Here is a 21,315-nt window from a genome sequence, read left to right as displayed (position 1 = left end):
TGATAGAAATAAAACAATACAAAAAACAAATTTCTTAAAACACAAACAGTAAAAATAGCACAGCATTATTTAAAAGCCCTTCCATTTTTTAAAAAACAAAAAACCAACAGTCAGTTAGCAAAGGCCTGTCAGAATATCTTCACCTGCTAGCAGGAAAACAAGAAGGAGGGATGTTGTCTATTTTCTCTAGGAAAATTATTAAATTATTAAATTTATCAAGGGACATTATTAAATTTGTTTATGTTACCTGCCTTCCATTTTATGATGCCTGCTGAAATTCTCTAGATAGCACTGACCCTAAATGACTCCCTGTGCCTAAACATGCTGTTTGTTGAAGCAGAAAAACTGGCAAAATATACAAGGGTTAAGTATTATTCTTTTAATGAGTCAACACCTTTAGTAGCACCATCACCTGTGTCCCAGACTTATGCCAGTGAGTAATTGGTTGTGACTGTAGCACACTGTGATCATCCCTAAACCTAACTAGATATCATTATTATTATGTAAGAATTCTGCCTCTGTATTTAGCTAGGTTGCAGATCTTGTTTAGTTTCTCTAGGAAGGGAGTTCCAAAGCCTGGGAACAGCTGCCATAAATACGGCCCTCTTCTGCGGCTCCCCCAAGTGGGAAGTTGGGCCTGTGAGGGTGCCAGAACTGAGAGTTAAGGTCCCATCTTGCAGCGCTCAGTGAGAGAGCAAGAGGGCAGTAGCACAGCTCACCCTGCTCCCTTGGGTGCTGGTTTCTCCCCTAAATGTCACTTCTGTCTCTTGCGGAGTCTAGCCAATTGCCGGAGGGATCTTTGTTGGGGAACAGGTTGGATGAGCACGACTGGGAGAAGATCGCCAACATAAATGTGAGTCGTTGTGGGCAGGGGTGAGGTGGGCTCCCCTTCATTGCTTAAAAATTGTTTGTGATGGGGGGGTGGCCCCTTGCGCTTCATGTGGCCTGTGGCCTTTTTATTCGTGGTGCAGGCTGTGCGGTCCCTTTTACTCTCCGCATCTCCCTAGTTTGAAGGAACCCGCAATGCAAAGGAGTTGAGGAAGTACTGGCAGAACTTCGAGCACCCCAGCATCAGCAAGAGGGAGTGGAATGAGGAGGAGGTCGAAAAGATGAAGGAAATTGCTACCAGGCACAACTGCCAGGACTGGGAAGCCATCGCCCTGGAGTTGGGGGTGAGGCGCATGGATCGGGCTCTTGACTAGGGGTGGGAAGGAGCACTGATGCTGCTGTGTGAATATTATTCATTGTTATTTATTTAGAGCAGTGGTTCCCAAACATTTTAGGGCCCCATCCCCTTGGTTCCACAAACACATCCCCAGTGCTCCCCACCCTACCCTTGTAAAAAGCGTTACAGTGGTACCTCAGGTTAAGAACTTAATTCATTCTGGAGGTCCGTTCTTAACATGTAACTGTTCTTAACCTGAGGTACCACTTTAGCTAATGGGGCCTCCGGCTGCCGCCGCGCCGCCGCTGGAGCACAATTTCTGTTCTCATCCTGAAGCAAAGTTCTTAACCCAAGGTACTATTTCTGGGTCTGTAACCTGAAGTGCCTGTAACCTGAGGTACCACTGTATTCAGAATAGTGTTGTGCTATGCCTACCCAGGAATAATACACAATAAAACTCAAAACAGTTCCAGTTGAATGCACGTTCATTTAAAATCCAGTTAAAGCTATTAAGTTTAATTAATTCAAGAAAATTGATGCAGTTGATCCAGTGATACTAGTCTGATTGTTATTTACACACCCTGCTGTCTCCTTGCCTATTAGTGCCCTCCTGTGGAATCCTATCCCCATCCCACCCCCAAGGCATTAAGGCAATGCATCCAGATAGGGAGTAGATCAGTGATCAAAGAACTAGTCTTAGAACATAAACAATGGCCTTCAGAAATTACCGTATTTTTTGCACCATAACACTCACTTTTTTCCTCCTAGAAAGTAAGGGGAAATGTCTGTGCGTGTTATGGAGGGAATGCCTACAGGGGGCATGCCTACAGATTTTCCTCCTCTAAAAACTACGTGCGTGTTATGGTCGGGTGCGTGTTATAGAGCGAAAAATACGGTAAGTGGGGAGGTTAGCAGTTGCTAAAGGTTTGGGTTAAGTAACCTTTTTAAGGTTGGTGCCTGGCAGTTTTGTGAGGGGAAGGAATTCCACAAGTGGAAGAGCACCCCTAGTACTATGTTGATGCTTGGCCTATTTTCCTGCAGTGCCCTCTTAATGTGCTTTTTGCACCTGACTCTTTCTCCCTGAGAAGGCCAACTTGGGGAACTCTTAACATGGACAGCTGCTCCACCTGTGCCTCCTCTTCCCCCTCACACAGCCTCTTCCTCTCCTCACCCCTCCTCTTTGTTTTCCTGTACTCTCCAGACACAGCGCACAGCTTTCCAATGCCTGCAGAAGTTCCAGGCCTCCAACAAGGAATTCAAGAAGAGTGAGTGGAGCCCAGAAGAGGACCAGATACTCCTGCAGCTGGTCCAAGAAATGAGGGTTGGGAAGCACATTCCATACCGGAAAAGTAAGTAGTGTCCCTGGGGGAAAGACCCTCCTCCTCGCAATGCCAGTACCTCCCCTTCTTTCATAGTTTTCCATGTCAAGACTGTAGCCTAGCTGTTCCTGGATGAGGAGAGCCTGACTGTTGTAGTCCATGCGTTTGTAACCTTGAGGAAGGACTACTTCAGTGTATTCTGTGTGGGGCTGCCCTTGGTTCTGGCTTGGAAGTTCCAGCTGGGGCATAATGCTGTGGCTAGACTGAAGACAGGAGCTTCTGGCTGAGAACATGGAACACCCTTGTTAAAACAGCTGCATTGGCTGCCCATTTCCTACCAAGCCAAGTTCAATGACCTTGTATTACTTTGCAAAACCCTGAACAGCTTAGGTCCAGTGTACCTCTGGGATCACTTGAACACTTATGATAGCCCAGTTTGAACACTGAGATCCACTGGAGCATTGTTGGCTGCTCCCCAAGTTGATAAGGCTTAATTGATGTCAATGAGAAACCAATGAGACACCCTCTTCTATTCATCTACAGTTGCCTATTATATGGAGGGCAGGGACTCTGCCCAGCTGATCTATAGGTGGACCAAGAGAGTGGACCCCAACTTGAAGCGAGGAGCCTGGACTCCAGAGGAAGATGCTGTAAGGCCCTTTCCTGTTGCCTTTGGGGGTGGGGATTAGTGTAAACCTAATAAGCTGATATTTGGTCCCTATAGCTCAGTATTGCCCACACTGACTGGCAGCAGCAACAACTCTCCTAATAGTTCAGTCGGGGTTGCTTCCCAGCCCTACTTGGAGATTGAACCTGGGACCTTCTGCATGCCAGTCAGGTGCTCTGTCACTGAACTATAGCCGTTTCCCTTTAACATAAAGTTAGATACTGGTCCTCAAGGTTCTGAACAAAGGACTGAATTAAATAGGAATATATGGGAAAGTGCTTTATACTGAGATGGATGAGAGAGATATACTGATGGGTCTTCAGAGACAGCAAATACTATATATCCTTCAAATTTATCGGAGAAATGTTAAATTAAATACCCTCTCCACAAGCATTCCTGTATGGAAGGTGGAGCAAAAGCATTTTCTGTCTCATTCAGAAAGGGAGCCTAGTCTCACCGAGATTGGGTGGGTAAGGCTTTCTGATCGAGCAACATCATTTAGCATCACTACAGGATTTCAGTAGGTTGTTTCCATTGCTGAGCTACTACTAATCGATAATAAAAAGTGTACAAGGTCTTTGTATTTTAGACTATTGTGTGGGCTCAAGTCCAGTGATAACAGAGCAGGTGATACTGGAAACAATATGGGAAACACTTTCCTAAAAAAGGTAGACTGACTTAAAGCCCTGCCAGGCATGGAAAGAGCAGCTTTACTCTCCACAGATAGGCATTGACACTTCCAGCATTGTTGTCTGCCTCCTTGCCCTAGGTCATCCCACCACTCACATTAGGAAGTGTGGCTCTAACCACTACACCACCACTACCTCTCTCCAGCATAGAAGAGAGACATTAGTGCTTATTTAGACTACACGTCTAATGCATTTCTGTGTTTTTCAACGCAAGTTGCTCAAATACCTTTTAGGTAGCAAGCGACCACTAAGCTTAATAAATAATAATAAATGTCATGTGAAGAATCGGCTTTTGTGTGTCCCCCCTCCCGCAGGTGCTGCTGAAGGCTGTTGCTAAATACGGAGCACAGGACTGGTACAAGATTCGGATGGAGGTGCCCGGCAGGAATGATATCCAGTGCCGAGACAGGTCAGTGTCCCCTTCCCTCACATGGAAGATGGAGCAAGCTTGTTTCTGCTGCTCCAGAGGGTAGGGTTCAGACTGACAGATTGATTGACTGAGTTGAGGTGCAGTGGCCTGAGGACAGAAGGAGTGTAACACTCTGCAACATCTTTTTTTTCTTGCCCCTCCCCAATTGCTGCAGGTATTTGCATGCCCTGCACTGTGACATCAAGAAGGGCAAATGGAGTGAGGAGGAGGAAATGAAGCTCATCGAGCTGACTGAGAAATATGGCGTGGGTAAGGCGGCTCTTCCTTGCAGGGAGTTGGACTAGATGACCCTTAGGTGTACCTTCCAGCTCCACAATTCTATGATTCTATTACCTTGGAAAGTGGCAGACTCTTTTTCCTTGGAGAATTTTAAAACTTGGGGCACAGAAATTGTAGTGCCTGGGATTTCATGGCTAGTGTGCAATCTGAATAACAGTCAAGTCAAGTAAACTTTATTGGCATCACATAGGAACATTCAGAATACATTCAGAATAAATAGGCCAGTACGATCTCATTGCCATTTCAACAGTACAGTCATTTGCCAAAGGGAAGAAAAGGCGAGCAATCTCATCTCTTTGGGTCTCCAGCAAGGGCAGGATCCTGTAGCGTACTTCAGCGACAAAAAATCAAATAGAGGAACTTAGCTACTGTCTTGGTGAGCTCCTGGTCTCTCCCCTGTAATAAGAAGTGTATAACCTCTGTCTCTGTAAATTCTCCTAACCTCTACTTTAAGGCCTTTGATTTTGTTATCAGTCCACTCGCCGAACCCCGATTTCTTAGATGGCCTGTGCAAGTGAGAATGGGGCAGTTCGGTTATTAGGATGCCCATAAGCTCCTCAAACCAAGCGACTCTAGCTACAGGAGAAAGTTCACCACTCCCTACCGAGATCAAGTGAGTCATGCGATCAGAATACACCAAGATTTGGAAAGATGATAGAGTATGCTCGTTAACTCGAATCCTTATGTACTGAGGACATGGTACTTGGAGGAGTGGATTGATTAAATTTTATGGCACTCTCGATGGAAGGACAAATTTACATTGAAGGAAGAGATGGTCACTAAGCATAGGATCGCCTATGTGGAACTCAATCACATGGGGCAGCAATTTAGTGGGGACCAGAATATAGTCTACCACACTATTTCCTTGTGGGGAAAGGAAGGTAAAGTTCCCAGAGCCTTCCCAATCTGGCAGCCCATTGAGCCACACCAAGGCTCTGGTGGTAGACAGCTTGGTGAGCTGTAGGCCCGCCAGGTTGATTTCTAAGTCCCGTGATTCTCGTTCCCACAAGCAGAAGCCAGGAAGAGCCGTAGAGTCCAAGATCTCCCAAGCTTTTGTATATACTTCCCTCCCTTGGCCTAGGCGGGCATTAAAATCCCCTGTCAGGACAATAGGTAGATCGGGGCAAATGGTGCCGAAATTCTTGAGCACGTGTGCAAGGAGATCCCATTGATGATTCTTGGCTATGACAGTATAGGTGGGAAGAATATACACATTGACCAGTAACATGACCTGGCTTTCCAGCTCTGTTTTTGTTGCTAAAAGTTTGCAATTTGCATAGCCAAGAGAATGTGTTCACATTTTATATGGGGGGCCACCAGGGTTAGCAAGCCACCCGAGAGCCTGCCTTTGTTGTGGAGTTTGACTTGCGGAACTGCAAAGGCGTTATAGCTGGCAAAGTCAATGTGCCGTGCTGACCAAGTTTCTTGTAAACAAACTATATCCTGCTCTCTTATTAACTTAACAAGGTCAGGATAGCATAACTTTGAGGACTATCCTGCCACATTCCACGATAGCAACTTCAGGGAAGAATGTTGCACTGGGTTCCCCACCTTGGCGCAAGTGGCAGTCATTAGATTGGCTATCGCTAGGGGCCCCAGGTGGAACCTGTAGCAATTCCTCTAGTGCCTCAGGGGCGCCAGTTGTTAGACCATAGTCCCTAGTGTTGGCACTTCTTGAACTGTCTGCTGTCAACTCCTTGTTCAAAGTCAAGTAGCCAGTTTTGGGGGCGAGATCGCTAGGACAGAGCATCGATGGGAATGTGTGTCCCAGAAATCATTCCCGGGAGTTCTTCTTCTGTTGAGGTGTCCTCTAATGCTGGCATAGCCAAGTCAGCATTTGCGGGGCAAGATGAAGGTCGAGGAACTAAAATATTAACTTCTTGCAGATGGGCTTTGAGGCAGTCCTGGAACACAGGTGGGAGAATAGGTTGCTTAACAGTTTGTGATTCATCCGGCAAGTTTGGCATTGTGTTATCTATCAGGAAGGTTTCTGCTTGGTCCTCGGCTGGGGGCAATCGCAGCTCAGCGCTCGGGGTGACCGGCTTCCCGGTGTGCATCTCCTGATTGAGTTCAGACAATCACCAGACATCTGTGTAGTTTCTGATCTTGCTTGCTCCTCCTACATAACTGTGGGCAAAGTCTGTTCTGTGGGCAGAGGTGATGATGAAATATAGTGTCATACATGTTGATTCAGCATGTAGTTGGATCCAGTCCCTTGGTCTGCAAACGCCTTTCTTGGTTGGGTGAGTCTCTTACCGGGGATTCCTCCTGTAGAAAGGCCAGTATCTCCTCTTTCCCAGACCTATCATTATTCGTATTCCTGCTGCCCACTTTAGCAGGTTCATGGGGGTTTGTCCTAGGCTTGTTGAGGTCATGCATCTGAATAATAGTAACAATAGTCGTGCTGTACTATTGTCATGCTACATGTCCCCTCAGCCTGCTTCATTGGTGGTTTTTAAGCATCGGTTGGATGACCATCTGTCAGGGATGCTTTAGTTGTGATTTCTGCATTGCAGGGGGTTGGACTAGAGGACCCTTGGGAACCCTTCCAACTCTATACTTATAAGATTCTAAGATATACCAGGTGCTGGGATCCTTTAGCCCTCTGGATGTTGCTTGGCCACAACTCTCATCAGTCTTAGCAAGCTTTGCATATGACCAGGGAGGAGGAGAGGAGTTGTAGTAGTTCAGCAACACCAACAACTCCCCAGTGCAGGTGTTTTATGGTGGGTGAAATAGCTGACCTGCTTCTTCTTCTTCCTAAAGGTCGCTGGGCAAAGATAGCATCAGAGTTGCCCCATCGCTCAGGGACTCAGTGCCTCAGCAAGTGGAAAGTTTTGCTGGGCTATCGGGTAAGTTCAACTTCTAGGGTCCTTTTGGGATTTAGAAGTGCTCCCATAAATATAAAAACATATAAGCAGAGCCATCTGCATAAGGTCAATGGCAGTCATCCAGCCCAGCATCCAGTCCTCACAGGGGCCAGCCAGATGCCCCAATGGGAAACCCCCAAGCAGAACCTGAGTGAAATAGCAACTCTCTGACTGTTGTTCCCCATTGTCCAGTATTCAGAGGTACAGTGGTACCTCAGGTTAAGTACTTAATTTGTTCCAGAGGTCCGTTCTTAACCTGAAACTGTTCTTAACCTGAAGCACTACTTTAGCTAATGGGGCCTCCTGCTGCCACTGCGCCGCCAGAGCACGATTTCTGTTCTCATCCTGAAGCAAAGTTCTTAACCCGAGGTACTATTTCTGGGTTAGCGGAGTCTGTAACCTGAAGTGTATGTAACCTGAAGCGTATGTAACCCAAGGTACCACTGTACAGTGTTGCTGAGCATGAAGGTTCTGCTGTCATGACAGGCCACCTTAAGAAAAGCTTGGCTGCTGGATAAGGCCAAAGGGGGCCCATCATAGCCCATCATCCTGTCTTGAAGGTGGCCACCCAAATATCCCAATGGAAGCCCACAAGCAGGACCTGAGCACAGCAGCACTGCTCTCCCCACATGGGATCCCCAGGAACTGTTATTTAGAGGCATTTACTCTTCCAACAAGGGAGGTAGAACTTTCTCTGCAGTTTTCAAGGGTAGCCCCACATAGAGCTCATTTCAGCAGTTTGTTCACCCACATCCCTAGGTTACCAAGGCAGGGTGGGGAAAGGGTGCAGTCAGCTTGGAAACTGCCTTATTCTGATGATGTCTTTGGACCATCTAGCTCAGTATTGTTGACACTGACTGGCAGCAGGGGCTCCCCAGGGTTCCAGTCATAGAGATCCTTCCTGGGACCTTTTGCATGCAAAGCAGATTTAAAAAATATATTTTTTTTAAAAAAAATATTTATTCCCCACCCATCTGGCTGGGTTTCCCTAGCCACTCTGGATGGCTTACCGCACATAAAATGCTCTACCACTGAGCTTTAGCCCTTCCCTGAAATAATAAAATATGGTATTCAGAAGCATTACTCCCTCTGACCATAGAGGCAGAGCATAGCCATAGTGGCTAGTGGTACTGATAGCTTTTTCTTCCATGAATTTCTCTAATCCTCCTTTGAAGCTGTCTATGTTGGGGGCCATCACTGTCTCCTGTTGGAGTTTAGTTAACTGTGCTCTGTATGAGGGACTCTACTCTACTCCATGCATTTATCTAAAGCTATGTGTGCCATGTATGCTGCACGGCCAATTAAAAAAGATAATCGGCCAATAAGATCAAAACCGTCACAGTTGACTGCATGTTTATTCAAAATCAGATTGAACCCATCTTGTTTAATTATTCCAGCAAAATTGATGAATTTGATCTAGGGGCGCCAGCTTTTAAAGTCTGATACCTATTATTTCCACCTCCAGCGCCCCCCTACACCTCCTTGCCTCTTAGTTCCCCCCTATGGTATCTCATTGCCCTCTGTGGAAACCGTCGCTCTAACCACTATGCCACCAACGCCTCTTGAAATGTGAACTGGCCATTGCAGCTGTTCTTGCGATTATTCTGAGGTTGCTCTTTTTTCTGTCTCTTGTTTCCAGAAGAGGAGGCGGAAGCCGAAGCAAGAGGGCTGCACCCACCGAAAGCCCCGGCAGCCCAGCCTCTGCTTGTCCAGCAGTGAAGATTCTGACCTAGAGCTGTCCCTGGAGGAGGAAGAGGAGGAGAGCGTGGAGGAGGAGGCAGCCAGGACCCACAAGGCCATGGCTGATGGGCACTGGGAGGTGCCCAGCATTGACCTCTGGGTACCTACCAGGAAGGGCATATCATCAGAGAACCTGGCCTCTGTCACGCTGCTGTCCAAGGGCTTCAACGTAGACCAGAAGCATGGGATGTTCCCCAGGGTCCTGAAGGCGGGGGAGGAGGAAGAGCAGCCCCAGAAGGCAGAGGCTTCTCCCCCTGCCACTGTTCCTCCCAGTGATTTGCCCCCTGCCCTGATTGGAGCAAAGGAGAGCTTGGTGGCAGAAGGCAGCAAGGTACGTGGGGAAGGGGCCCTGGCTCAGAGGCAGAGCATCTGGCCCAGGTTTCTGTTTCTTCAGAACCAGGATCTTACTTTAGTTTTAGGGGAAAGGCTGTATCTGGTAAGTGTCTGCTTTGCGTGTAGGTTCAGTACCCAATGGTAGGGCTGGGGGAAACCCCTGCCTGAAGCCCTGGAGAGGAATTGCTGCTGGTCAGTGTTGAAAAAACTGATCTCGGCGGACATATTCCGTCTGACTCAGTCCAAGGCAGACTCCTATATTTCTGTTCAATTCAGCCCATCCTTCAGAACCTTGAGGATTGTTATAGTCTTTATGCTGAGAGGAAGGGCTGCACTTCAGTGCTTAGAGAATGCTTCCTGCCTGTAACCCTGGAGAGCCGCTGCTAGTCAGTGTAGAGACAGTGCTGAGCCAGAGAGACTCCAGGGTTTGACTCCGTAGAAAGCAGCTTCCTTTGTTCCTCAGAGCCCGAGGATTAGAAACTTACTTCATGTTAAAGGGAAACGACCAGCTTTGTATGTATATGAAGCAAAGTTCCTTCTGCATCTGTTCATTGCTCAAGAAAAGGCAGAGGGAGAAACTTCTTTCCAGTACCTCGTCCTGTATGGAATCAAACCCAGACCTGTAAATGAGCTGGCTTCCATTCCTGTGGCAAATACCAATGACCTTTCTGCTATCAGGCAGGGAAAAGCTTTCTGCAGCTGTTCCATTTCTCCATTTCTTCCAGGCCCACAAGATCAGATTTTGTGCTCATGTTATTATTTTCCTACAGAGAGGAGGGGATCTTGTCCCTCCCACTCACTCCACTGGGTAGGAATATGCAGATTCTGAGCTGCACTTACCCTGTAGTGGGAAGGTGGCCCCTCCAGTTCCCATATTGCCTTGCTTCCAATGCAGGTCAGGTGACAATGCAGGTCACTCAGATTTTCCTGAGGAGATTTTTCTTCATGGAGAGTCACTCTTTATCTATACTAGGAAATCAGTGAAGTGACTTGTAAGAGAAAAGAGGCACAGAATTCTGCCTTTACCAAGAGTTCTGCTATTGGATTTGGCAGATTGCAGTGGCTTAGAGGGTGCATTTGCTAAGTGTTATGAGGGTCATAAAGGAATTCCATATCTATAAAAGGTGCCTGGAGGTTCTAGTCCTCATTAAAATATCCAATTATGTATTATTATTTTCTCTGTTATAACTGTATTCCAGAGTGAGTGGTACCAAGTATCCCGTGTAAGATTTTGGGCTATTTTCTGCTGAGTTGTAATGACAATTTGAGCTACCAACATCATATATAAGACCAATTCTTTTGAAAATATAAAGATTTTCTGTCTAGGACTTTCTTTCCCTTAAATGAAAATAGATTGGGATCTTTGTTTGGCTGATGGGTGTTGATGGGTGTTTCTCCTTCCTGTTTTGTTTGCAGAATCCCAGGAGGATGAAGGACTCCTGGAGGGTGTCTTTGGCTTATGTGAAATGTGTGTTGAGGAGAAACAGCTATGAGTTGCAGCGGAGAAACGTAAGTCTCCCTCCCATGGTTCAGAAGCTCCTCCTGGCTCTCTTAGGTTTAGGATAAGGAACTTCCCTTGAGAGACAGTGTAGTGAAGTGGTTAGAGTGTCAGACTAGGGACAAGGGTTCAAATCCCCCCATTCAGCCATGAAGCTCACACGGTGACCTTGGGTCACAGTCATTGCCTCTCAACCTACCTCTCAGGGTTGTTGGGATTAAAAGAGAACTAGGACCTGGGAGAGACCAGGTTCAAATTCCACTCTGCTTTGACACTGACTGGGTCACAGTCACTGCCTTTCAGCCTAACCTATCTCACAGAGTTGTTGTGGAGGAGGGGGACAGAACCATGTATGCCACCTTGAGCTCCTTGGGGGCAAAGTTGGGATATAAATGCAGTGGATTAGATAGATAGATCCCCATACTTTTCTTGCCAACGTGTCTGATGATATTTAGAGGCATTCAGTTCAGATTGGCTGTTGGGCTTCAGATTTAAGCCGGCATGATGGGGCAGTGGGCTTCATACCTTCCCCCATGTGAGCATGTTATTGTTGTTTTAAAAATATGTTCAAATTCTTCTTCTTTTAGCAAGACCTGCTTAGTTGGATGAGTTTGTTTCATTTCCATTTCCACCAAGATACCCTTTTGCTTTCAAGGCAGGTTTCAACAGTTTTAAACATACTGTATTCCAGAGTTTATTTATTAAATTTATAACCTACTGTTTCTCCCTAAAGAGCTCAAAATGGCATATATGGTTCTGCCTCCCTCTTTTCTTTTCTTTTTAATATTTACAATTAAAGCAGCTTAAAGAAAACACCTCATTGGGCAAGCAACAACAAGAGGAACACGCATCAGGCTGGTACAATAAAATTAGAAGACTGAACATACTTTTGTCCATGTTTTTCCTTATTGGCATATGTAATCATACCAGACCTCTCTCTGCAAATTTATCCTTTTTACTTGGTGACCTGGAAGTGCATAGGTTGTTGATCAGCTTTTATAGTAAAGCCACTTCCCAAACTTTTGAATGCTGAAAAGTGTTGGCTCCTTTCAGGTCTCTCTAGAAATGAGCCGTTGTGGCCCTAGTGGACCTGAGTATCCTTCGGGCAGAGGACAGGATTTACTCCTCTCTATCTCTCTCTTTCCACAGCAAGAAATCAACAGGAAGAAGCGTTTTGCCTTCACATCCCAAACATGTATTGCAAAATCCTTGGCACCAGCCAGCAGAGGAGGCCAGCCCCAGAAGGGACAGAAGGATGGGATGTTGAAGACCACCCTTTTCCGACGGCTGATGGTGGCCGTGATTCCCTGGGCTGGGAGCCTGGTCCAGGACTGGGCCCAGCGCCTCAAGACAGAAGCTGCTCATAGGTCTAAAGGTCCGACCACCAGCAACTTCTGAGCAGATTCTTCTTCTTCTGTATTTGACTGAAGTGTGTGTGTGTGTGCACAAGTGAATGATGGATACATGATGGTTAAGCCCTTTCTTGGGAAAGCTTAACTTCACGCACATAGCAAAACATTTCAGATCAAGGGGACAGAGTAACTCCCCTATAATTTGGATGTTGTTGTTTTTTTAGAGAAAAGGTATATACAAGGCAACATGATAGAAGTTTTTTTTTATAAATATTTATTAGAGTTTTCCATTTTATACAAACAAAAAAGAAAAAGAAAAAAAATATTAAAAACAAATCAATTTCAATACCAATTTTCAATAACATATTTCCTTGACTTCCTCATACCTCCCCTTCTTGTTTTCTAGTTTATCCAGCAAATCCTAATCTCTTAACATTCCATTTAACTAACACCTTATTTTCCAATCAACTTCTTAAATTTTGTAACTTAAACAATATTTATACCAATTCTTTTTACCATAACAGCTAGAGACCACATAAATTCAATCCAGCATCTTTCAAAGTTCATTAATTTTGCAATGTTTCTGTAAATAGTCCTTAAATTTCTTCCAATCTTCTTCTGCCGACTCTTCTCCCTGGTCGCGGATTCTGCCAGTCATTTCTGCCAGTCCCATACAGTCAATCAACTTCATCTGCCATTCTTCCAGAGTGGGTAGATCTTGCGTCTTCCAGTGCTTTGCTATAAGTATTCTTGCTGCCGTTGTAGCATACATAAAAAAAGTTCTATCCTTCTTTGGCACCAAATGGCCAACTATGCCCAAGAGAAAAGCCTCTGGTTTCTTCAAAAAGGTATATTTAAATACCTTTTTCATTTCATTATAAATCATCTCCCAGAAAGCCTTAATCTTTGGGCACGTCCACCAAAGGTGAAAGAATGTACCTTCAACCTCCTTACATTTCCAACATTTATTATCAGGCAAATGATATATTTTTGCGAGCTTGACTAGTGTCATGTACCACCTGTATATCATTTTCATAATATTCTCTCTTAGGGCATTACATGCCGTAAATTTCATACCGGTGGTCCACAACTGTTCCCAGTCAGCAAACATAATGTTATGTCCAACATCTTGTGCCCATTTAATCATAGCTGACTTAACCGTTTCATCCTGTGTATTCCATTTCAACAGCAAGTTATACATTTTTGACATGATCTTAGTTTTGGGTTCTAGCGCTTCTGTTTCTAATTTAGATTTTTCCACCTGGAAGCCAATTTTCTTGTCCAAGTTATAAGCCTCCATTATCTGGAAATAATGAAGCCAGTCCTGCACTTTATTTTTTAGTTTCTCAAAGCTCTGCAATTTCAGTCTGTCTCCTTCTTGTTCCAACATGATAGAAGTTTATAAAGTGATGCACGGCATGGAGAAAGTGGAGAGAGAAAAGTTATTCACCCTCTCACAGTGCTAGCACTCAGACATCCAATGAAGCTGAATGTTTGAAGATTGAGGACAGATCAAGTCCTTCTTCATGCAGTGCAGAGTTAAACTGTGGAGTTTACTCCCAGATGAGGCAACCTGGATGGCTTTAAAGGAGGATTGGACAGATTCATGGAGGAGAGGGCTTTCGATGGCTACTAGCCAGGGTCGCTATTCTTTGCCTCCACTGACAGAACAGTGGGCCTTTGAATATCAGTTGCTTGAAGCCACAGGAGGGGGGGGCTCCTGTGCTCAACTCCTGCTTGTGGGCTTCCCATAGGGCGGTGTGGGTGGCCATTGTGAGAACAACAGGCTGGACTAGATGGGCCACTGGCCAGGTGCAGCAAGCTCTTATGTTCTTAATTTTTTTTTATCCCTACAGACATAATATTTCAGTTTGAGCAATGAGAAGCATGGCATGAAGAGAGGAGGAGAATATACAAAGTGTTTTTTTCTTTTTGGCTCAAGGTTCTGGTCCTGTTGATGGACTCTCACTTTTTTCTTTCTTTCCAGTGGAATTAATCTCCAAGCAGCTGCAGGCTGCCTGCCTCACAAGCACACCCCTCTTCACCCTCTTCATCCAGGTGTGTGTGTGTGGGGGGGAGAGTTCTGTGGGAATGATGTGTGTATCACCAGAATTAGTTTAGTGGAGAGTCTGGTAATCAGCTAAGGCTCCTTGACGTGTTTTCTAGACATCTTCAGAGGAAAGACCACTATGGAATGACAGGGCACAGTTAGAATCATAGAATTGTAGAGTTGGCCGGAGGGTCATCTAGTTTAACCCCCTGCATTGCAGTAATCCTGCCCAGAGCAACCCTGGGTGGGCTTGAACTTACCAGCCTTCTGGTTTAACAGGCAGGTGCACTAACCCATTGCACCACAAGATGTAGTCATTTCTACCAACTTGGATGGTGCTCAATCTTAGTCTATTTGCCTCACAGTGGCGACTAGCCACAATGACAATGAATTACCTCCACTGTTGGAGGCAGTAAGTGTTTCTGAATTCCACTTTATGGGAATTGCAGGTGGGGAGCATTGCTGTTGTCCTTGGGTCCTGCTTGGGGGCTTCCCTTTGAGGTGTCTGGCCGTCCCCTGATTCAGGTAGGTAGCCGTGTTGGTCTGATGCAGTCAAAATATATTAAAAAAGTAAAAAAATTGTCCAGTAGCACTCTAGCAACCAACTAAGTTTGTTCTGGGTATAAGTTTTCATGTGCATGCACACTTCTTCAGATACAGTGAAACAGAAGTCACCAAACATATATAGTGGGAGGGCAGGGTGGGGTTTTTCTCAGAAGGGTAGTAGGAGATGCATTGACTCAATGGGTATTGGATTCCTGTCTCATTACATATGCTAATCATCTGCATACTATCCCTTGCTTTTTCTTGTAGGATTCACTGCAATCATTAACAGTCACAGGTTTATCCTACCCATTGAGTCACTCACCCATCTCCTACTACCCTTCTGAGGAAAAACCCCACCCCACCCTCCCACTATATATAAGGGTTTGGTAACTTCTGTTTCAGTGTATCTGAAGAAGTGTGCATGCACACAAAAGCTTATACCCAGAACAAACTTGATCTCTAAGGTGCTACTGGACAATTATTATTTTTTTAATATATTTTGGGTGGCCCCTGTGAGGATAGGATGCTGGACTAAATTGTGCTGATCCAGCAGCCATGCGCTGACTGTCCAGAGGCAGTCTATTTTGATTCCTAAGTTTTTAGGACGGTTCTGGACCAGATAGATCACCCTTGGCCTAATCTCACAGCCAGACTCTTCTTAGGTTTTATATATACTGACTCCAGTGTGCAAGGCAGGTCATGTCTCTGAATGCCAGCTGCTGGGAATGACGAGTGGGGAGAATTGCTGCTGTTATGCTCAGTTCCTGCTTGTGGACTTCTTCCCATTGAGGAATCTGGTTCACCACTGTGAGAACAGGTTGCTGGACTAGATGGGTCGCCTTGGCTGCAGGGCTTTTACGTTCTTGCCATCACCAAGCGTGAGCTACTTTGGATTATTTGCTTTCTTTTGAGCCTGCCTTTTCTCTGCTTAGTCTGACTCTGCCTGTGGGACTCTTGCAGCTGCTCCAGATTGACATCCATGGCTGCATGAAAGTCATCCACAGGAGGAAGACGCGGCAGAGGGAGCTGCTGAAGTCTGCCATTGGGGAGGCAGAGAAGACAGAGCAGGTATGATTTCTATTTAATCATAAAAAATATTTGTGCCATTAAAAAAAATCTATCAAAGTGGTTTACAGCAAACAAACAGACATTAAACTACACAAGAAAAAAACGCTTTGAAAAGTTAAAAACAGACCTCACCTAACCAGTGTGGAAGAATGTCTTCCTAATTGCCTGCGTAAGCCTGGAGGAATAGTGAAGTTTTCAGCAGGCATTTAAAAGCTGGCACAGAAGGTGCCTTCTGAATCTCTAGTTGCAGAGAGTTGCACAGGACTGGGCCAATGACACTCAAGTTTCACTTTGTTGTTGCTGCTGTCAAGTAAGCCTCACCAACTCAGGGAATGACTGACGATGCTCCTGTAGATGATCTCAGAGATCAAGCTGTGATATTATAAGGGTTAAGGCAATTTGTGAGGTATAAAGGACCTAAACTGATCAGAGCTTTATAAATTAATACAAGGACCTGGTTCAATGGGAAATGGGCAGCTGGTGCAGCCGTTTTAACAAGGGGGTCCCCTGTTCTCGACCAGAACTTCTCACCAGCCATCTGGCCACAGCATTCTTTTATCAACTGGAGCTTCCAAACCAAACCCAAGGGCAGCTTTATGTGATCTCTGCCACATCTCCTTTTCCAAGCTCTGCTGTGTCTGTATGCTTCACTGGAGGTTTTAAAGCAGAGGTTGGGTGACCATCGGTCAGGGATTATTGAGCTGTGATTCTTGCATTGCAGGGAGTTGTGCTGGATGAATCTTTGTGGTCCCAACTCTACAGTTTTATGATTTGTAGAACGTTTGAACAACATTGATTGCTGGAATCAGCTTGGGGGTTGTCGAGCAGGGACTGCCGCACTCTTCATGGCGGCTAATATCATGAGTTTTCCAGATCAACTAGACTTTGGGTTGATTGCTTGAAGCTCTGTCATGGCTTAGATACATAGACCTGTGGGTGGTTCACCTGCTTCACATGCAGAAGCTCCCCAATGGCAGTTCCAGGTAGGGCTGGGAGAGACCCTGGCCTGAAACCCTAGAGAGTCTTGCCTGCCAGTCAGTGTAGACAATACTGAACTGGATGGAGCAATGGATCTGACTTGGTATAAGACAGCTGCCTCCTTCCTATTTAAATCAGTACCACTACAGCTCCCATCATCCCTGACCATTGGTCATTCTGTTTGCTGAGGATGATGGACTCCCAACTTCCATCCTCAGTGGCCAACATCTGGAGTGCCCCTAGACCCATTTCACTGGTAACTGGGCAGGAGAAATTCTTGGAAAGGAGGTAGACATGGGCCAAAGCCGCCTGCCACCCAAAGCAACTAATTGTTTCCTTCTTTTGCAGGCCCCCTCTGCGCAAGATCCAAAAGGTATTTGTCCTTTTCTGTTGTTCCAAACTAGTCTCGACAGTCCAGCCAGTCTACACAATGGTGTTTCGGGTTAGGAAGAGCTGCCCATCTCCTCTTTTGCAAACCCCTTGCTTTGGCCTGGCCTGGAGTGGTCCATTAACCTGTTTCCTGATCAGGGGAGAAGAAAGTGGCTGCCATTTTTTCCACATGGAAAACACGGCCGTCGGAAGCATCCTTGCTGCTCTTTTGTGAATTTCATTTATATTCCACCTTTCCTCCAAAAAGCTCAAGGTGGTGTGTGCAGAGTTCTCATCCCATTTAACCCCCCTCACAATAACCCTGTGAGTTAGGCTAGGCTGAGAGACAGTGACTGTGACCCAAGGTCACACCTAGTGAACTTCATGCCCATGTGGGAGATTTTAACTTGGGCCTCCCAGGTCCTAGACTGGCAAACAAAAACTGGAGAGTTGCTGTTGCGCTCTGGTCCTGCTTGTGGACTTTCTGTTGAGGCACCTGGTTGCTGCCGTAGTCCCATGTGGCCCAGCCATGGCAGAGCTTAGTAGCGGGAGAGGCCAGCCAACCAGCCAAGTCTCAGGGGGATATTTGCCTAGAGGCAGAGTCTGTATGCAAGGTTCAGTCTAGTCCTAAGGTCAGGAGTATCTCAGTTCACATAGTCCAGGGGTCAAGAAAGCCGAGAGTCCAAGGTCATGAAAAGCAAGAAGCAGCAAGGTCTGTCCGGGAACAACAGATGTTGCTTCCAGTAACTGACTGAGGCTGGAAATCCTGCTTAAGAAAGCTGGAGCCTGCTGGTTCACATCAGGAACAACAAGGCTGATCAGCAGCAGGTGAAGTCACTTTGCCTCCTGCCTCTTCAGGCTGCTGCTCAGCGGATGAAGCCAATTTCTGGTCCATGACACTTGCCCCTGTGAGGAGAGGATGCTGGACTATATGTGCCCCCTTTGGCCTAATCCAGCAGCCAGGCTCTCCATAGCTTCTTATGGAGCCTCCAGGCTCAGAGCCAGGCTACCTTGATCCCAAGGTTTCTAGGGCATTTGGCCACTGCGAGAACAGGATGCTGGATTTACATTCTTCTGTCTTTGCCCAGCCCAGTCCAGGAATGTCCAGGTGGCCGTCCAAAACCCAAGCAAGAAGCTCATCCCCCTGAAGGCCAAAGAGGGGCTGGTTCCTGCTTCCTCGAAGAGGGCCCTTTCCCCGCGTTGCCCAATGTCCAAGCCCAAGACTGTCTCTGAACTGCTGCGGGAGAAGAGGCAGCGGAAGGTCCCACAGCTTCTCTTGCACCCCTCGGTAATCATTCAGCAGCCAATGGTTCCAGGCGGTGCCCAGGTGGCAAGCCAGCTGTCATACACCAGGGGGTCACCATTGCCAGCACTCCCTCCAGTGCACTCAGTCCCAACGCTGGGAAGTCAAGTGAAATCTCCGGAAACAGGGAGGGGAGAGGATCCCCCTGGGAACGGCAATCAAGACAGCAGGGAGGCTGCAACCGGCACAAGCACTGCCGCGCCTTTGGCGCACCCAGCACTGGCAGGGCAAGCTACCCATTTGCCCACCTCTCTGAATCCTGCTGGTATCCAGGGGGCTCTGTGCCTGCCTCATGTTGTTTCGCAGCAGAGCCCAGCCAACACAGTGCCCATAGCACTGGCGCCACCAGGAGTGGTCTCCCAGCCTGGGGCCAGCGCAGTCCCCGGGCAGCAGGTCCTTCCCATCACCTGGGTCTTGACCACGCAGGGCCTTGTCCCCATGACCATTGTCAGCATTCCCAATCAGGGAAACCAACCGCCACCCACAAAAGAACCACCCAAAAACCTGGGCCAAGTGGCCAAGGCATCTTCTGCTCTCATGGTTCCAAATGCTGCAGGCATGGCTCCAGTGGCCTTTGTGCCAGAGAAGCCACACCCGGTGGCCACTTGTGACAGCCCACAGAACCACAGGGGCTTTCAGCAGAGTGGCCAGTCACCTCCTCTCCTGCCTGCCACCTCGTGCTCCACGGCACCCCCTTTGCCTGACATTTCATTGGGCAATGCCCAGCCCTGTCCTGTTCACGTGAAGCCGGCACCCCTCCAGAACCAGGTCTCCGGAGACAGCTCCCACCCGGCCACCCTGGGAATCGTCCAGGACCCAGTAGCTCAACCCCACCCTGCCCCGCTGCAACAGGACAAGATCACCCCTGACTACAGCTTCATCTCTCTCAAAGAAGCTGCGGTGACGAAGGAGTGGGCCAAAGGAGGGCCAGCAATGCTGCAGCCTAGCCTGCCTTACATGCCTGCTTTCCTGTGTAGCTTGAAAGCCCTCTCCATGCTGCTGCTGAACAAAGGGGCCCTGGAGCACAGAGTGGATTCTCTCGTGGCCTCCGGAGAGGAGGTGGAGGGGCCTGGCCAGCCAGATCGCAACACCCAGCTTCGGGCAATGGTGCAGCAGAACCTCCAGGACAACCCTGCCTACCAGCTCCTGAGAAGCCGCTTCCTGGCCACCTTCACCTTCCCAGCTGCCCTTGCAGCACTGGCTCCTTCCAGGGTGACGACAACCCTATCAGGCAATGAGTGGGGCAAAAGCAGCCAGGAGGAAGACTCATGTGCGTCACTGTCACTGTCCGAGGAAGAGGAAGAAGAAGGTGCTGAGACTGCGGCAGGATCCTGTGGAGCAGCAGCGGGTGAGCCCTGGGAGGCAGTGGAGGAGCAGGAGGTAAGCCTATTTATTTTAAACAATTTATCCTTCAGGCGGGGGGTTGGACTAGATGACCCATGGGGTCCCTTTCAACCATACAGTTTTAGGATTCTAGGCTTTATATGAGTGGTTTCCAAAGTGAGTAGCACTGTCTCCTGGGAGTTAGTGAGATTACTTTCGGGTGGGAGATGCTAAAAGGAAAGGAGGTGGTGGTGAGGTGCTGGAGGTGGTGATTTAAGACTCCTGCTAAGTGATTTTAAATCAGGAATTTGGAAATTAGTGTCACTTCATCAAGCCCATCCACCACATTAAGAATTTTAATAGAATTATATTATTATCTCATGCACCTCTCTCTCTTTCTCTCTTGCAGGAGGCAGGCATGGGCAGTGCAGAGTTGGACCAGCTCAGTTCCTCTGGGATTCGGAGAAGCTCCCGGCTAGAGAAAAAGCAAAGGCAGCGGTGAGAGGAATCAGCTCAGTAGCTCCTTGGATCAAGGTACCTTCTCTTTTTGGCTGAGTTTTCTCACTTCCACCCAGAAAGCATGTACTTACAAAAGAGTGAAGCTAGCACACTGGAACGTACCGTATTTTTCGCTCCATTGGACGCACCGGACCATAGGACGCACCGGACCATAGGAGGGGGGGAACAGGGAAAATTTTTTTTTCCTTGTTCTCCCGCTCTAAAACAAGGTGCGTTCAAGGTACATTCACCAGAGCTTGTGGGGCTGGTGGTGGGGGGAAGCGCTGCTTTCCCCCACCGCCAGCCTCAAAGATCCCTGAAGCCATTGGAGCGCAGCGCCCCGCTGCCCTGCAGAAGCTTTGCGCGCAGCCATCCCCAAGCTAGAGCAGCAAGACGGAGCCCTCCGCCTCGCTGTTCTGGCTTGGGAACAGCCTTGCTAGCCTCTGCAGGACAGCAGGGTGAAGGCACCCCGCTGCCCTGGAGAGGCTGTGCGCGCAGCCATCCCCAAGCTAGAGCAGCAAGACGGAGCTCTCCGCCTCGCTGTTCTGGCTTGGGAACAGCCTTGCTAGCCTCTGCAGGACAGCAGGGTGAAGGCACCCCGCTGCCCTGGAGAGGCTGTGCGCGCAACCATCCCCAAGCTAGAGCAGCAAGACGGAGCTCTCTGCCTCGCTGTTCTGGCTTGGGAACAGCCTTGCTAGCCTCTGCAGGACAGCAGGGTGAAGGCACCCCGCTGCCCTGGAGAGGCTGTGCGCGCAGCCGTCCCCAAGCTAGAGCAGCAAGACGGAGCTCTCCGCCTCGCTGTTCTGGCTTGAGAACAGCCTTGCTAGCCTCTGCAGGA

The 21,315-nt window shown here is 47.6% G+C and overlaps 1 protein-coding gene across 3 annotated transcripts in view; it reads left to right on the top strand.

Annotated features, from left to right (window-relative positions):
- The window catches only part of SNAPC4 (small nuclear RNA activating complex polypeptide 4), a 36,376-nt gene that overhangs the window by 12,514 nt on the left and 2,547 nt on the right, over positions 1-21,315 (top strand). For all 3 annotated transcript variants that reach the window (XM_083596259.1, XM_083596258.1, XM_083596260.1), the window contains exons 9-23: positions 781-853; positions 1,008-1,172; positions 2,367-2,514; positions 3,028-3,134; positions 4,155-4,249; positions 4,425-4,519; positions 7,316-7,401; positions 9,059-9,490; positions 10,909-11,001; positions 12,140-12,365; positions 14,330-14,400; positions 15,899-16,006; positions 17,333-17,357; positions 18,442-20,036; positions 20,389-20,513. In XM_083596259.1, the coding sequence (XP_083452385.1) occupies positions 781-853; positions 1,008-1,172; positions 2,367-2,514; positions 3,028-3,134; positions 4,155-4,249; positions 4,425-4,519; positions 7,316-7,401; positions 9,059-9,490; positions 10,909-11,001; positions 12,140-12,365; positions 14,330-14,400; positions 15,899-16,006; positions 17,333-17,357; positions 18,442-20,036; positions 20,389-20,481 (3,412 nt within the window). In that variant the 3' untranslated portion in view covers positions 20,482-20,513. The remainder of the gene's footprint in view (positions 1-780; positions 854-1,007; positions 1,173-2,366; positions 2,515-3,027; positions 3,135-4,154; positions 4,250-4,424; positions 4,520-7,315; positions 7,402-9,058; positions 9,491-10,908; positions 11,002-12,139; positions 12,366-14,329; positions 14,401-15,898; positions 16,007-17,332; positions 17,358-18,441; positions 20,037-20,388; positions 20,514-21,315) is intronic.

This window comes from Podarcis filfolensis, assembly GCF_964270895.1.
Source record: "Podarcis filfolensis genome assembly, chromosome: Z".
Taxonomy (NCBI): domain Eukaryota; kingdom Metazoa; phylum Chordata; class Lepidosauria; order Squamata; family Lacertidae; genus Podarcis; species Podarcis filfolensis.
Note: the sequence above shows the minus strand (reverse complement) of the source record. Positions and strands in the feature narration are given on the sequence as shown.